At 37.4% G+C, this 17,992-nt stretch overlaps 1 protein-coding gene across 1 annotated transcript in view; it reads right to left on the reverse strand.

Moving 5' to 3' along the window:
• Positions 1 to 1,430: 1,430 nt before the first annotated feature.
• The window catches only part of TTK (TTK protein kinase), a 35,391-nt gene continuing 18,829 nt past the window's right edge, over positions 1,431 to 17,992 (reverse strand). The window contains 13 exon segments of the mRNA XM_086608252.1: positions 1,431 to 1,520; positions 2,801 to 2,898; positions 3,162 to 3,252; positions 3,993 to 4,169; positions 5,500 to 5,580; positions 5,896 to 6,020; positions 7,297 to 7,366; positions 7,368 to 7,449; positions 7,540 to 7,697; positions 11,803 to 11,895; positions 13,018 to 13,144; positions 16,137 to 16,273; positions 16,398 to 16,573. Of these exon segments, the coding sequence (XP_086464378.1) occupies positions 1,431 to 1,520; positions 2,801 to 2,898; positions 3,162 to 3,252; positions 3,993 to 4,169; positions 5,500 to 5,580; positions 5,896 to 6,020; positions 7,297 to 7,366; positions 7,368 to 7,449; positions 7,540 to 7,697; positions 11,803 to 11,895; positions 13,018 to 13,144; positions 16,137 to 16,273; positions 16,398 to 16,573 (1,505 nt within the window).

The raw sequence follows: 17,992 nt of genomic DNA on the forward strand, positions 1-17,992 counted from the left end.
CAGTGAAACCTAATGTTCCAAGATCAAGAAGAAAACAACTAAACCTTGGGAACGCAGGCAATCTGATGAAAAAGTACTCAGGAGAGAGGGAAAAGTGAATATTTAAATATACGCCTGCAACGAAAGACAAACCTCCCTCAACTTAGGCCTTTGCGAAGCATTACTTATGACATCTTTTCCCAATATGAGTTATCCAAACTTAAACATGAAATACAAAGGCTATCAAAGACTTAAATACTTCAATGCTCTTCTGAAGCTAAGAAAACAAGAACTCAGTAACCTAACAAGCAGAAATTGCCAAGGAAAACTTCCTTAGTGCTGACCAACTTTTTTTCATCACTGATCAAGAAGTACAGCTTACTATTAATTCATGCAGATAAACAAGGAAAAGAGTCACTTTAATAATGAAGTTGAGATCTTTATATGCAGGGCTGTTATGAAGGAAAGGCAAAACAGGCTAATTCAAAATGCTTGATCAAGATAGAGAGCTGACAAGCTCCACATTTTAGAAGGTATCCAAGGACAACATGGCAGCTGTCATGAAAATGAAGACAAGATTTTTTTTTCAATTTAGAATTATTAGATATCATTTTAACATGTACCAGAAATGTAACTCAGTTAAAACAAAACTTGATCAATCCACTAAATCATGTAAAAAAAAATCAGCCCTGCTACATTCAGCGCATTAAGGAATACTTATTATTAATGCTTTTAAAAATCCAAGTTAGAGATTTCTGACCATCAGTCTTGATGGGTTTTCTATTATTTTGAAAATTCAAAAGCATATTGGATTTATAGCAGCATTTTTAATAGAACAAAAGCCATTTTATTCATTTAACTCTTCACGACAGTACTGATGCTTCCATCATGTCACTTAACAACAGGAACAGCTCCAAAACCGGGTGACATTTACATGTATCTACCAGTATTGTAAATGATGGCTTATATAAACAGAGTGCTTATTTCCTTAGCTATGATCAAAACTGGACACAAGAGTTGGCAAAGGACAGAACAGCATAATACTCTGTCTTCATGTCATAGGAAATATTTCAAGAGATATTTGCATGTTTTTCCATGTACACCAATTGGCATCTTAGGAACTTTTTGGTTTAGCTTCAGAGGGATAAAAGAGCTTGAAGATTCTCATACAAGTTTTTGTACTCCAAACACTGTAGTTCTCTTAAGTAACAAAGATCATAATCACCAACTACCAGTTTTCATTATTCAACCCAAGTTGCACGCAAAGAGTGAAATAGTCCACAGCGAAAAGCATTCAATTAAATTCTTTTTAATGATCTGCAAGCATTATCAGAAAACAAAGAACATTTTAAAACGTGAACTTTATGCTGAGTGTCCTTTTAAAAAGCTAGCAGCACAAAACATTTTTTGAACAGACCAGACACCTCTGTTGCATCCTGAACAGTAGTACATCATTTTGTGGTCCATGATTTTTGACTCCCAAGTTTTGCAAATGCTGATACATCAAGACTTTTACCACTGTTGCACTGTTCATATAAAGTCTGAAAGTTAATAAAAACACAGGTATTCAGGTGAACACAGTTGTATTGCACATGAATTCAAACTATATCTTTATAACAAATATTACCCACTTGAAATAAGCTGTCACATACTGAAATATTCTAAACTTCACACTAAAATCTCTCTCTCAAATCAGAAAATAAAGATACACTTCAGACAGCATAGTTGTACCAGTTGTAATGCAATGTAGTGTCAAAATGAAAACACAGTGACTTAGCAGCATGAGCAAAAGCATAGAGCTTCACAAGTTGGCAGAGAACAAGCTAATTACCAAGATTTAAAATTAACTTTACTCCAGTAATTGTCTCTGATGTAGAAACATCAGCATGGAAGACAGAATTATTTGCGTAATCAGGGTGAGCAGGCTTTATTGAGATACGAAAAATCAGTGGCCGCAAACAGACACATCACAATATTGGCAAAAGGATAATCTCTTGTTCAACCCCATATTTTAAAAAAAAAATCAGGTATGACTAGCAGTACAAGTGTAAATATACTTCTTTGGATACACTTTATGCATACTGATTGCTTTCCTCCCCATAAAAGCAGCTTTGCATTCCATCTCAACTTATTACATATTTGACCACCATCACCTTTTCTGAGAGACAGATGGAAAGAACCAAGCCAGTGAAGAGTTACCAAGCTTCTCTTTCAGGCAGTAAACCGAGAGGCTAAAATCATAATACCTCAACATACAGGAACTAGTTTACACATTGAGTAGCCTGGTCTAGAGGCGTCCCTGCCCATGACAGGGAGGTTGGATTAGATGATCTCTGAGGTCCCTTCCAGCCTATGCCATTCTATGACTCTATGATTCCAGGAAGTAAGAACAGTTGCAGTACAGAAGCCTGCACACTTGAAAAATCGAGTTAGATCATTTCTCCATAATGATGGTTCTTAAATTAGAAGACCTACTACAGTTTTGGGGCAGCTTGAAAGTAAAGTAACACAGTTAAGAACCAGTTTAGAGAGGATATGCTGAGGCAGTGCGGGATTTGGAAATAACAGATATACTGGGAGGTGAAAAGGAAAGAAAAAGCTAAAAATCAAGATTACCATCATCCTTTCAAGCCTCGCCATTCAGAAGGATGTGGAGAGATTCTGCATGCTCGCAAACAAAAGAACTACAGTGTGCAATGTTTTTCCAGCCGTGGTTAAAGCTTTGACATATGTATCCTTTAAGCTTTCACTAACAAACATTCTAACCTTTGTTTACATGAACACGTACTAACATACAAAATAGAAAAGAAGATTTCCTTACCCTAGCAGCTCTAGAAATAGAGTTGGGAGAATTCAAGCCAACAAGCTGGCCGAGGATACGCTTCATTTCCTCTGTTGTTCCTTTTGCATTTTGAACACCTGCAGTTAATTTATAATTATGCTATAGTTGTACACAACTATGTACACGTTACCAGTGCAGTTTTTATAAGGTATACAAGAAGTCAGTTTTGAAATGAAGAGTTTAAGAAGTAAAATATGGAAGTCTTTTCTGAAACATATATAGGCACTAAACACAATAGATTGTTACGCCAGCAAGTGGAAAGTTCACTTAACAGTATTTTGTTTTCTTAAACAGAACTATAAATACTATTTAATAAAAATGTATTTTAAAATAAATGTACCTGTTTGACAATGACTTTGAATTTGAACATAGGGATGTATCAGTAACTCCGAAACAGATATTCTTTGTTTAGGATTTCTTATCAAACAGCGCTGCAAATGAAAAAAGAAGAGAAAAAATGCTTGAAGAATTAAGAATTTCCCTAAGAATTAACAGTAAGGATAATTAAAAGGCCCTGTAAATTCATGTCAGAACTTCTTACTGCCAAACTATGTACTTGGAAAGATTCAACTCAAAATACAATAAATAACAGATTAACCTAATTGCCTTCATTAGCAATTATCCTCAGAGTAAAGTTCGGTATCTTGTTTTACTCAAGCAACAACGTTGAAAGAGGTGAAGACCAGAACCTACAATATCCTTTTATTCTGAATGACACAAAATGACACTGAGATTTGAAAGTTAAGGGGATAAGCGTTTCTGGATTTCAGTTTGTTACCCGCCGAGCAACACAATCAGGGCTCGAGCAAAAGCACAGGCCAAGTTTCAAAAGCAAGCAAATATGTAGGGCGAGGGAAAGGGATGGCGAGTACAAAAGCTTCTGTATTTACTGTGGGTTGTTCAGCCAAAAGAGTTAAGCCAGATTGCTTTAAACATTTACTTGTTTATCTGCTGCTGAGCTGAAAACAGACTTTTACTATGGAAACTATATGAAGCAGTTCTAGTTTCATTAAGTCTTCTTTTGCAATAAGACCTGTTACTACAGGTAGCAGTGAGCATTTATTTGTGAAAAAAATGTTTCTTAAGCATAACTCATTCAGTTTAAGACAGTATACTTTATCTAAAGAAGTTGCCATTATTTGAATCAAAATTAATCTTAAGGGACAGTTACCTTTAGCACATCTTGAAGATCCTTCTCAGCAATATCTGGAAACTCTATTTCATAACTAGGATCAACGATAGCGTGCAGTTTATTAATTGGATTTGTTATATGTTGAAATGGAGTCCTTCCATATGTCATACAGTACAAAATGCATCCCAATGACCACACATCACTTTTGGGGCTTATCTAATATAAAACCAAAAAAATTAAGATTACTCCTCACTTAAGGAAATGTCTCTTCAGTCAACTTATCATATAATTGTACAGTCATTTCACTTAACAGTATATCTATTTTACATAAGATAATAGATCTTAGTAACTATCACACAAAAATCACCAAGACAGCATACCATTATCTAAGACAGTGATGTGGCTTCATTCAGTAATATTCCGTAAGAAAGCTATTTTTGCTAATTATCTTTTCAAATCAACTAGCTTGAATAACTAACTTAAAATAAAATTAAAGGTAGTCCTTAAGAAGTTTAATGGTAGGACTATCATTTCAGATTTATGAGTAAACACAAATAAAAGCACACTAAATCAATTCAAACCAGAAACCAGTAAGACATCACAGCTATGTCCTCAAACTGGGAAGTCATAGTTCAGTTCCTCTGGGTTTAAAGGATTCAGACTTCAACCACCACACCTGGGCTGCTCCTTACAGGAGGAGTTTCCACTGCTCCTGTTGAAGCTGAAGCACTTTTATAAGGTTGAGGGAGAAAAAGGAGGTGGGGAAAGAGGCACATGGAGAGCCTGACTCTCAGCACAATGGTTAGATTTTTGCTTAGATGAGCTAAGCTCTGGAACAAGTCTGCATTTTGCATGAAATTTTTAAAAACGTAAAGGTAAAACTTTTAAAAGAAGTATCATCCCTAACAAAAGAAATCCATCTATAAAACATTCTATTCTGTTTAGAAAGATAAGATTGTGTTTCAGTACACTGTAACACTTCCATTCCACTGTTACAAAGTCACAATCTTTGAGTGTGTATACGCACGTACATATGAATATGGATCTTTTTAAAAAAAAATATCTTTCCACAAAACTATGTAGCCCTTAACTGAAGTTTGATAGTCAATATGAAATAGCTTTCCTGCATGCATTTCACTATACTCTATATCGTTGTTCAATTTGCATTCACACTGATTACATAGGGGAATACTGTTTTATATTGCTCCATAAAAATGGATTTTAAGTTACTTTTACATTTATTATCAGTTTAGATATTGTTATATTATTATTATCAGCTCTTCCAATGCTCAAGCCTGTACATCTGTTTTGCTTTCAATTTTATTCATTAATTCAGCACTACATTTTTCTAAACACCATCTGCAAAACGCTTTTAGGCAGTTGAGAGGAATAAACTTAGCCTTCAATGTCTGCCTGGCATCATGGCAACATGAATTTCCTTGTGTTCTAGTTTTAGTGGAAGACATTGACAAAACTAAGCCTTAAGATATATGCCTGAATTATTTTCTTCTTGACATGAAAGGAAGAAGAGAAAAAAAGATGTTACCTTAGATCGAGATTTCCCGTTTTCTCCATAGGAAGACATATCTTTTATTGCTTCTGGTGGCATATAATTCATTGTGCCAACCTAGTCATAAAAAAGTAAAAATATTGCTTTAAGTGAAGCATACATTAACTCACTCAACAAAGTTAAGATTTTTGTCTCAAAGCACTGAAAAGCATCTTGAAAATTTGTTTCTATTAAGGCCAAAGGCCATTATTATTCCATTCAACAAAAGCATTTAAAAAATCATGTATATGAATATTTTTTATATATATATATAAAAAACCATTCAGCATAAAATTTCAGTACTCATTGAAGTTACTGCAATAATCAACATAATCAGTAAGTATTATAGCACTTTTCTATAAAGTGTACATCAATTTTCCAGAAGTATTTCACCTGAGAATCTTTAATGATGCTTGTCACATCTGGCTGCATTTGGTTTGCAATGCCAAAGTCAATTAGTTTTAACATTCCATCAACTATCAGAAAGTTTGCTGGTTTCAGATCACTGTGAATAATGCCTGTAAAATAGAGTTTAAAGTCAATCCAGGTTTAGTCAATCCAAGTTAATACTGAATTATGGGGGGTTTTATTGCTCAATTCCCATAACCCTTGCAGAGAGAAAGTGCAGATCAGCTTCACCTGGCCAAAAACCAAATTATTCTTGGCAGATTTCTAAAAGTGTTTCCATTTCTTTTAAACAGTTAAGACTTGTACATGTTTACAGTTTGAATTATTACTTATTCAAAATCTGCTGGCACCCCGAAATAGCTCCAAGAGACTTGAGTGGCATAGTTTCTCTCAGTTAGGGTCAGCCCCTCTAGCTGTACGTGCACACTACCTTACTGAACTGATGTTCTGGATCATTTCAATGGCCTGTCCACTCCTGTAGCTTTCTCTTAAATAAAATTAGCTAAGCAGGCACTTAAAAGAATTATATTGCTTAGTCTGATGTTTTCTGCTTCCTAATCTCAAAGGTACCATTCATGGAGGATTACATATGACTGACCTCTCACAAACCCTACTTACATGATTTGTTATGCATTTTGGTTATTATCCGTACAATCAGCCAACCTGTCTTTATATTTTGCAAAACTGTCTGTTTCAAGGACACATCAAGTACCATGTAGCCTATGGTTTTAGCAGGTTTTGCTGTCTTCCTATGTTATTGAATGTTCCAGTGTTCTTGTGCTATGAAGAGGTAATACTCTCTGCTCTAGGTACAGGTCTCCACTTTTTTTTCTTTTATAGGAACACGATCTAAATCTGCTCTCTCCTTCATGTCATACAGCCAAACAGACTACAGATGCATGCACTTCAGTTACATAGGTAAACATGAAAGGAAGGCCTGATTAGAGATAAGAAAAAGCTGAAACATTATGTCAAAGTAAAGAAGATAGAGCTGTGTAAAAGCTGTCATTAATGTCAAAGCTTCTTTGGAGAGGACAAGCAGCTGAAATTTGAGCCTAATGGAGAACAGGAAGCATTGGGAGTATACAACAGAGTCTAATACAGAAAAGATGATTTTCTGGCTGTTGCAAGGAAATAGGGAGCATTATACAACAGTGATACTTGGAGATCCCTTTGAGTTAGCAAAGTAAGTCTACCTCTGCATCAAGATTTACTCGTCTTTGTTTCACTGAAAGTTTTTTTTTTCCACAATACAGTAAATACCCATCTTTGAAGATCACTAAGCTTGTACCAAAACTAAAACCAGTACCACCTCCAAAATTTAAACATGTCCGTATTATCTCTGCCATAGAACCTATACAAATACTTATAATTATTTAAGAATACCATATTCATGGATTGTGTGAACAGCTTCCAGCATATTTTTCCAATAGCTCTTTCGTTCCAATGGATCGATGTTTTTTTTTCTTTTTGAGCCAGCTATTGAGATCAATATTTCCACACTCCATTACCATGTAGATATGATGATCAGTGATTTCACTAAAAATAAATAAATACACTTACGTTAAAATTTAAGGCAGCTTCTTTATATCAAAAGATACTGGTTTAATAAAATTAGTGTTTACTTACTAGCAATAAAGGCGGATGATTTTATCACTATGTTGCTGCAGTTTACTCAAATGAGCAATTTCATTCTTATAGCTCTCAACAGTCTGTTGATCAGCTTCCTCTAGATTCACATATTTGACAGCATACAGCTGCTTCTTTTCATTCAGTACTTGAAACACCTGCAAAACAGTATCAGTTAATAATTTCCTTCAATCCTAATTCTGATTTACTGTGGTCCTTCATCTCACCACAGTCAGAATTTCCAAGAAAAAGTGTGCCATTTCAAAAGGAAGATGCAACACTAAATTTACAAAGAAGTTCAGCATGAAGAAAAAAATAAGTCACTAGTTACAACAGAAGCAATCCTCTATCAGAAACCATCTTGGTACCACATTATATTTCACCAGATGTATTTGATCACAAGCCTGAACTGTTCTTAAGATAAAGAATGTACAATAACATCTCCCACAGATACAAGGGTTTGACCTGCCACTGCACATCCATTTCATCACACCAAGATGATTTGGAAGTTAGACCGCATGGCACACAAGAAGAGGCTGAGAGCACCGAGTCTTTTTAGTCTTAAGATGAGAAGACTACAGAGAATCTTACTACTGTCTTCAGCTATTTAAAGGAAAGGTACGAAAAAGACAGACCCCTTTTGAACCAAAGTAGGAAACGCAACAGGCACAGCTAACAAGGAAAACTCCAATTAGATATCAGAAAAGCTTTTTCATCATCATGTAGTCAAACAGGGGAACAGGGTGTCCAGAGAGGCTGTGAAATCTCCATCCTTGGTGATAACTCAAAACTTGACTGCAAGAGACCATGAGCAACCTGCTCTGTTTTGGCCTTGCTTTAAGCAGACCATTGGACCAAGTGACATGTAGAACACTTTTTCCATCCTACCTCGTTCTACGTCTGTATGCTGCCAACATAAATCTTTCTTCCTGGAGGTCCCTGCTGATGGGAGGCTAGCCAATGTTATTCCAATTTACAAGAAGGATATGAGGGAAGACCCAGGAAACTACAGACTTGTTAGTCTCATGTCAGTTCCTGGAAAAATTATGGAGAAGTTCTTACTGAGTACTACTGAAAGGCATTTAAAGGACAATGCAATCATCAGGCATAGTCAACATGAGTTCACAAAGGGAAAGCACTGTTTAACCAATGTGATATCCTTCTATAAGGTCACCTGCCTAGTGGATGAAGGGAAAGCAGAGAATGTAGTTTTTCTGGATTTTAGTAAGGCTTTTGATACTGTCCCTCACAGCATCCTTCTGGACAAGTTGTCCAACTGTGACATGAGCAGGTTCCCTGTGTGCTGGATGAAGAACTGGCTGAAGGGCAGAGCTCAAAGGGTTATGGTGAATGGGGCTACACCTGGCTGGCAACTAGTCACCAGTGGCATTCCTCAGAGTTCAAATCTAGGGCCAGTTCTGTTCAAGATATTTATCAGTGATCTAGATGTAGGAGTTGAACACACCATAAGCAAGTTTGCTGGTGATACCAAACCAGGAGGTGCTGTTGACTCTCTCAATAGACAAGAGGCTTTGCAGAGGGATCTAGATGGATAGGAGCATTGGGAAATCATCAATGGCATGAAATTTAACAAGTCCAAATGCTGGAGTCTGCACCTGGAATGGAGTAACACCAGGCGCAAGTATAAATTGGGAGAGAAGTGTCTGGAGAACAGCCCTGCAGAAAAGGATCTGAGGGTGCTGGTTGGCAGCAGACTCAATATGAATCTGCAGTGTGCCCTGGCAGCCAAGAGGGCAAACCACATCCTGAGATGCAAACAGTATAACCAAACACTCAAAAAAGGCAATTATCCCACCATATTCAGCATTGGTGCAGCCTCACCTTGAGTACTGTGTGCAGTTCTGGGCCCCACAATTTAAGAAGGATGTCAAGACACTCGAATGCAAGGAGGGCAACATAGCTGGTGACAGGGCTGGAAGGAAAGTACTATGAAGAGTGGCTAAGGACATTGGGCTTGCCTAGTTTGGAGAAAAGGAGGCTGAGGGGCGACCTCACTGCTCTCTACAGCTTCCTGAGGAGGGGAAGCAAAGACAAAGATGCTGAGGTCTTCTCCTTGGTATTCAGTGACAGGACACGTGGAAATGGTTCAAAGTCACCTGGACATTAGGAAGAGTTTCTTCACAGAGAAGGTGATCAAACACTGAAACAGGCTTCATAGAGAAGTGGTCGATTCCCCAAACCTGTCAGTGTTTAAGACGCATTTGGACAATGACCTTAACATGCTTTAACTTTAGGTCAAGCCCTGAAGTGGTCAGGCAGTTGGACTAGATGATCATTGCAGGTCCCTTCCAACTGAAATATTCTATTCTTATGCTATTCTGTTATTCTATTCAATTTATTACTCTCTGAATTAACAGAATCAGATAAGATGTGCGACATTTAAAACCAATTTCCCATCTCTTATGACACACCTGGACTATTTCTTCTATCACTAGAAGAGATAGTTTGATTGCTTAGTACCACTTTGGTTCTGTCACATGCAAATATGAAACCAAAATAAAAAGTAGGCATAAAGGGTCATAAATATAAGCCAAGTCTAAACAAATATGATTAAATAAATGTGTTCACAATTTTGCAATCTAGACATACGGCGATTTTTTGAGCAAAATTCTAGTCTTATTTCCTTTGACTATTCACTGAATTGTAAGACACCCAAAAACCAATAAAGTATACATGCTGTTGATAATACTTGTCACTTTAAGATGGCACCTCTGCACTCCTCAGTTTTGCAGAGAAGGAAGCCTATTTTAAGTGAGCACAGAAGTTGCAACATGAGAGCTTGAGCATATTCCATTCAATTAAGCTACTGATGAAATGACAACTATCAAATATTTTTGATTACAAAAATTGAAAAGCTATAAAACAAGGTGAAACTTAATTACCATCTCAGGCACTTTAAGCCAGTTCAGGAAAATCCCTGCATTTAAAACAAAACACTAGAGGATTTAGTGGACTGAACTTAAGGATAAGATTAGAGATACTCAGTCCTAAAACTAGCTCTAAGCTTTCTGGGCAATTTTTGACAAGTCAAAAGGATTCTTAAAAAAAAACTTTTAAATAGTAATGCTATCATTTAACTTAAGCATCCAATTTGTATTTCACTGCATGCCTCAGATTAACTAAAAGTAGCCATTTCACTTTCCGTGTGCTGCACACTAAGTACTACATAGGCTGTTACTAAGGATTAACCCTGTGCACGTGTCAAGTTTCCCTTACACAAATTCTTCGGTTGTCCCTGTGACTAGTAACATGGTCCTCACAGACGGAAGCATACAGGTGAAGCAGAAGCGTTGTAGACAGAAGAAAAGATAGAAATTTAACTCACACAAAACTGCCTATGTTGTTTTTGTTATAATTTATCTTCTGAGCAAGAGATTTTGCCAAAACTGTTTCTCAAGCTCCTGTGACCCCAGTTTTCCTTATGAAAACCTGCTGGCTCACCACTGCAGTCACTTCTCACACAAGTTACAGAAGACTTCAGTGATAAGGGATGGTCTGCCCACTTCAGGAACTTTCAACCAACCTTACAAGCCACGCATTTCCCAACAATGTAACCACATTGACCTAAACAACAGTGTCTCCATTTAAGACGTACAGTAATACTGCAGCACATCTCTTATAGCAGAACTACTAATTTTATTAGGAATTTTAATACTCACTCCACAACAGAAATTTTCATCTTCAAGGGCATACACAATCTACCTTCAGGCCTTCAAACAGAAACCAAAAGGAACTAGGCTCTTACCACTGTTTACTGATTTAAGTGACGTTTTTAGATGCTCACGAGAGTTGGGTGATCACTTTTTCCAATTTTGTAACTTCTGTTCAGTGTTCTGACCACATCTGTTCAGAATTTCCATTCACTATTATTTACCTCAGCACAGATCCCCTTATTTACCCACTGTTTTAACTTTATTTCTCCACTAAAATAAATAGTACTGAGGCTTAACATCCTGTAATAATTGAAGCATCATTTTCATAATAAGACATTAATTAAGTTGTTATTGCTGCCTATCTGAAGGCTCAGATAAAACAGCATTGTACCAAATATAATCTGTGCACTATGTTTCTTCTGTATCCATGAGGGATTAAAACAATAAATTTCTAGATTCTCTATGTCACTCAAACACTTTGTACATGTCAGTACTAGGTACTCGTTAGATGACTTCATCACATCTGTTTACAATACAACTACTACTGTGTAAATAAGTGACTGTCTAAAAGGACAAAAGAGCATCTTACCTTACTTGAGCCTCCACTACCTATTTGCTTCAGTATTGTATAAACTTTTCCTTTGATGGCAAGACATTCATGTGAAGGTATAGGAGCTGGAACCTGTGTACATACAGAAAAAGTTAGGAAAATAACTACTGGGATATATGCAGCAGAACATGGTAGAGCTCTACTTTTTATTAAGTTAATATGCTTTAAATTGTCTTGGTCTTTCTGAAAAAGATAAAGTGCAGTAAAGATGGACTTTAAATATATTTGTCTTGAAAGTTAAAAATCCCCATAGCAAAAGTATTTGTATAATGATCATCACTCGGCATGAAACATCATTGAAATCTTACAAAAGACACCAATGCTCTTCACATTGGAAATCAAGAGCAGGGCGTTCGTTGATAAGGCTTCTCAGATCATTAGAGACATCTCCCTCTTTACAGATAATGTTGGAAACCAGACTAATACTTTCAGTCACAGCATGCAACTAGCTTAGAGCTGTACTACGCAAATCACCTACTATTTTATTTGAAGGTAACTGCTAGCTAGTAGACTTCAGTGTTGTGAAGATGAAACAGCCTGTATTGTCTGTACCTGTTACACCAAGCTGTAGAAGAGCCACAAATTTTAAATATTAATCCTCTGGCAGGAAGCTTAAACCTATCCTCCAATTGGGAAGATTCCTACTTGAATATGCAACCTCTCTAAGGTAATCCATTTTTACACTATATCAGGCCACTAGAAATGCAGCAAGATTTGTGAAATTTAACAAAAATGGAGAAGGAATGTAATTCCTCATTCTTTTACCTCCCTCAGACCTTTATGGTTTCTAATACTGCTTCTCTCTCTCTAGGTACTCCACTGTAGTGGGTAGTACCACTATAAAAGCACAGCAGAACAAAAATAGTGACTCTAGTTCTTGCCTCTAATGAAGTAGGATCTGAAAAGGCTTAGATTTCAAACATAAAGGCTTCAGGATTTTGACACGACTGAACGATTTTTCAAGAGTTGACTTATTTTACCTAAGTTCAGACATACATATGAAGAAATAGTTATTTTAAGACACAACAGACTATTTTCCATTACTCATCAAAAAAGACGAACAGTAACTTTAGATTAAAATATATATATACACACATACATGCATATATTATGTTATATTATTAATACATATTTAAGTAGGCTCCAATGAAAACACGTACTGAAAAAAGACAGAAGACAGCCTAAAATTGTTACCTGTAAGCCAACTTGATTTTGAAATGGAGTTGCTGGAGTATGTGGTAGGAAATATGGGGCCTGACTGTAGGGAGTAGAAATTTGACATACTGGTGGAAAGTCGTTCCTTACGACTGGCGTTCTGAAACTAAAGGAAATTATGAACAATATCTGCATTTAGTTTTATTTCTAAGGTTATTCTAACAAAGTTGAAAACTTCTTGAAAGTTAAACCCCATTGACTAGCAAAAGCCCAAGTCTCTCCTACATTCAATAATTAGCATTAAGATCACATCAACTTCTTGACTCGGAAGTCCTTTACAAGTACACTTAAACTATAACACACTTAGAAAATATTTAAGATATTAATTAATTAAATCCCCATCTTCAAATACTAGCTGGCACTCCCCACAAACTGGAAAACACAAGCACCATATAACTAGAAGAGCTGACCATAAGACAGCAAGTTAGTCTGAGCCACAGTTAGTTTTCTTTAGTTTATTGTTCTTTACTCAAAATCTTTTAGATGGAGATACTTTTTTTTTTTTAAGTGATCATATTGAGACAAAAAACATCAAGACAATAATGAAAGGGTTTTTTTGAGAGCTTTATCTACATTGTATGAGTGGAAAGATCATGCATTTAAGAAAGCTACAAATTGAAAGAAATCCTTTATGTTTTTTGATTAGTTCCCTTGATGTGTATACCATATATTTAGTTATATTACCAAACATACTTTTTTCCCCTCACAGTATTTACAGAAATGGATTTACAGAACTGGAAAAGAATTTCTATACCTAGGACTTTTCTGTAGAGAATAAAAGGACAAAAGTTTTAAAAAAGGTTTTTTTAAAAAGCGTTTTTTTTTTAAAAAAAAACAACCAGTCAAAACCACAGTTCTTAATGAACACAAAAGCACTCAACAATACTCAAATTTGGGCAGTCTTGGCTCACTGGGGAAGTTCCACTGGACTGGAGGCTGGCGGATGTTACCCCCATTTACAAAAAAGGGCGGAAGGAGGATCCGGGGAACTACAGGCCTGTCAGTCTGACCTCGGTGACGGGCAAAGTCATGGAACAGGTTATCTTGAGTGCTATTAATGAGCACATACAGGTTAACTGGGTGATCAGGCCCAGTCAACATGGGTTTATGAAAGGCAGGTCTTGCCAATCAAACCTGATCACCTTCTATGACAGGGTGACGCGCCTAGTTGACGAGGGAAGGGCTGTGGATGTAGTTTTCCTTGACCTCAGTAAAGCCTTTGATACAGTTTCTCATAGTGTTCTGGTTGAGAAACTGATAACTGCTGGCCTGGATAGGCACACCCTCCTTTGGGTTAAAAACTGGCTGGATGGCCGGGCCCAAAGAGTGGTGGTAAATGGGGCTAAATCCGGCTGGAGGCCGGTCACCAGTGGGGTTCCCCAGGGCTCAGTGCTGGGTCCGGTTCTGTTTAACATCTTTATCAATGACCTGGATGAGGGGATTGAATGTACCCTCAGTAAATTTGCGGACGACACCAAGCTGGGAGGCTGTGTCGATCTGCTCGAGGGTAGGGAGGCCCTTCAGAGGGATTTGAACAGACTGGATCGTTGGGCTGAGGCCAATGGCATGAGCTTTAATAAGGCCAAGTGCAGAGTCCTTCACTTGGGGTATAAAAACCCCAAGCATCGCTATAGGCTCGGGGAGGAGTGGCTGGAGAGCTGCCTGGCGGAGAAGGACTTGGGGGTGTTGGTTGACTACCGGCTTGACATGAGCCAGCAGTGTGCCCAGGTGGCCAAAAAGGCCAATGGGATACTGGCGTGTATCAATAGTGTAACCAGCAGAAGCAGGGAAATGATCCTGCCACTGTACTCGGCACTGGTGAGGTGGCACCTGGAATATTGTGTCCAGTTTTGGGCCCCTCGCTTTGAGATATTGAGCTCCTGGAGCGAGTCCAAAGAAAGGCGACTAAACTGGTCAAGGGGCTGGAAAATAAAACTTATGAGGAGCGGCTGAGGGAGTTGGGGCTGTTTAGCCTGGAGAAGAGGAGGCTGAGGGGAGACCTGATTACAGCCTACAAATACTTGAGAAGGGATGGTGGGGAGGTGGGCAAGGGCTCTTTACATTAGTGATGGGTGATAGAACAAGAGGAAATGGGTATAAGCTTAGTCAGGGGAGATTCAGGTTGGATGTTAGGAACTATTTCTTCTCTGAAAGGGCTGCCAGCCACTGGAATAGGCTGCCCAGGGAGGTGGTTGAGTCCCCATCCCTGGATGTGTTTAAGAAACGGGTGGATGATCTACTGAGGGATATGGTTTAATGGGGATTAGGGACGGTTGGACTCAATGATCTCTAAGGTCTTTTCCAACCTAGAAATCTATACTGCACATCTACTATGTGCTGTACATACTGTGCGTAATGAGAATTTAATTTTTTTAAACTTCCACACTATCAAAGTTTGATAGAAGCAAGAACAAAATCTATTGAGGATCACTTCTATCAAGTTCCATCACAAGATGATGTGCTTCATTCACTACATATATTCTAAATTCTACAGCTACAGAGGTCCTAACAACAGGAACAGTGCTTACTCATCATACAGCTTGACCTATATGATTCATCCTCGAGACTTATGAAAATAGTAAGTAATCATATAATTAGAAAGATTTATCAACATATGCACAGAGGTTTATACCTAATTTAAGATTGCATGGATAAACAAATGCTAGCATTTCTTAATGTGAATGCTCGATTCTGCAAGCCTCTAGATTCTTTACCCTTTGTGTTTTTTTTCTTAAAACCCAGACACTTGCATTATGGGAACCAGACTGATCTACGGTTATCAATCTAAAAAGCCTGTCAGCCACAAAAAACAAGGCATTTGAAAGAAAGTGTCATGTAGCAGAGATCAAAGAAGTAAATGTTGTAATAAGGACTTATTGGTCTGGTGGTGCACTTCCAAATGCTGAAAAGCTGACAGAGAAGGCAGTTCCCTAAATGCAATCTGAATCTTCAAGTCAGACATTTGGGATCAATTGTTGGAAGCAGTCAGAAATCTTGCTTGCTATCTGAACAGAAAAGCCTAAGAAACTGTTAAAAACTGCTGAAGTCTTTCCAGAGATCAACTACCCTTCATAAGTGTGCAGCTCAAAGTGGCTTACCAGTTCATATAGTCATTACATGTGGTGCTTGGTGTTCCACAAACATGCGATGGATCACTTTTCTTAGAAACAGCATCTGGTGGTGATAATCCTCTTGAAACAGGATGATCAGATTGTTCAAGGCTCGATTGTTTTCCCTACAGAGGGCAAAACAAGATATTATTGCACACAAGAAGCCACAACTAAGAACACGGAAATCACTTTTTCAATGTGTGATAGCTGCTGCAGCTAGAGAACCACTACATATTCCTGTTTTTTTACCTCTCTATAGCAGCTTTTGTGGGTTACTTCTTGAATTGGCCATTTTCTTCTGGCGCTGACACAGTTTAGTCTAATCTGATCCAACTGCTTTCTATAGCTTTCACTAGATTGTTCCTGTTGACTTTCCAGACCCTGTCGCTCTGGTATCTTCAGTTCCTGATGCTGGACTTTATTTTCTGAAAAAAAAAAATCAGATTATTAAAATACAATACTTGAAACAGTTTGACAGATATATCCCACAATTTCTAGAAGAATTCTGCTTTATTTTCCATATCAGAATAAATCAACACAGTTGACTTACTGAAATCAGGCATTAAAAAGCATTAATGTAATCTGATTTCTACTCAGTTCAGTGTAGTAATGGCAACTTTTTTAAAAATCTTAGGATACTAATATAACAATAACAGACAATTGTTTCCTTCGTCAACACACAGAACAAGATTATATTCAGAACTTGTACTACAACATCCTGGGACACTGAGCAGGTTGAAGATAAGCTTATTGCGATACTTCAAATTAGAAATCTGTTGTCTGTGGCAATAGGCAACTTTTAACCTGGTGCAATGACTGAAGCCAGAGTCATAGAGGGACTAAGCATGCTCCATCTCATGGTTCCTTTTGCAGAGGTCATAGGACACTGAATTGGTCCAAGATTGCAAGGCAGGCTGTAAATAGCACAGACTAGGAGTGTTCCTTCACCTGTTCATTCACTTTTCTTCTCACATGACTAGAAAGCAATATCCCATGCTCAGCAGGGGTTGTGTGCAATTCAGCTACCAAAGGACTGAGCTACTACAACCACCATCTCGTCTGGAAGGCTGAATGAAGCACAAACAGGGAAAGTATGACCTCAAACTAAAACTTCTACCCATGCAAGTCAATAGGAAAGTTTTCACTGGAGGGTTGGGGGGGACACTGAAGTTGAAAAATCATCATTTTCCAAATTAAATATTTCTCTTTCCTACAATAGGTAGGTATGTATATAATTCTAAATCTAACTCTTGCAATATTATTAGACATTTTCACCTAATTTCTTCAGCAGGATCAGAAACCAGAAAGTCATCTAGAGAACTAGATTCTGATGAAACAGAAGCAGCATGTAACTGTAAAAGATTAGTATAAATATTTCATATCCCACAGTGTTGGTGGTGTCATTAGTAGTATCCTAAATTTTACCAGCCCTGAAATACTTACTATAAAAATCTAAGTTGTTTATAACATTTATCTTTATAACAGAAAGATGACTATGTAAGGTGGTCTCATGCCACCCCTATTTCTGTGTTGTGAGGTGACTTCACACAATAGTCAAACTCCATTCATTAGATAAAAACTTAAATAGAGCTTAGGTTATTTCCGGAATACACCAAAAATGTCTGTTTCTAAAATAAGTTAAAAATCATTCCCCAAAAGTATGCTAATAATCCACTAAGAATCTCAGCCATTCAAATGACAGCAAAGCCTAGATTCCTTTAAAAATATAAAATTTCTAAAAATTACACAGAAGTATCATCACGTGCTATCTTTATAGATAATCAAGGAGTACAAGGAACAGTACAGTTAAGGCTGAAACACCATGTTTAAAGCAAGAGCATTTA

This window comes from Tauraco erythrolophus, chromosome 2 (assembly GCF_009769465.1).
Source record: "Tauraco erythrolophus isolate bTauEry1 chromosome 2, bTauEry1.pri, whole genome shotgun sequence".
Classification (NCBI taxonomy): Eukaryota; Metazoa; Chordata; class Aves; order Musophagiformes; family Musophagidae; genus Tauraco; species Tauraco erythrolophus.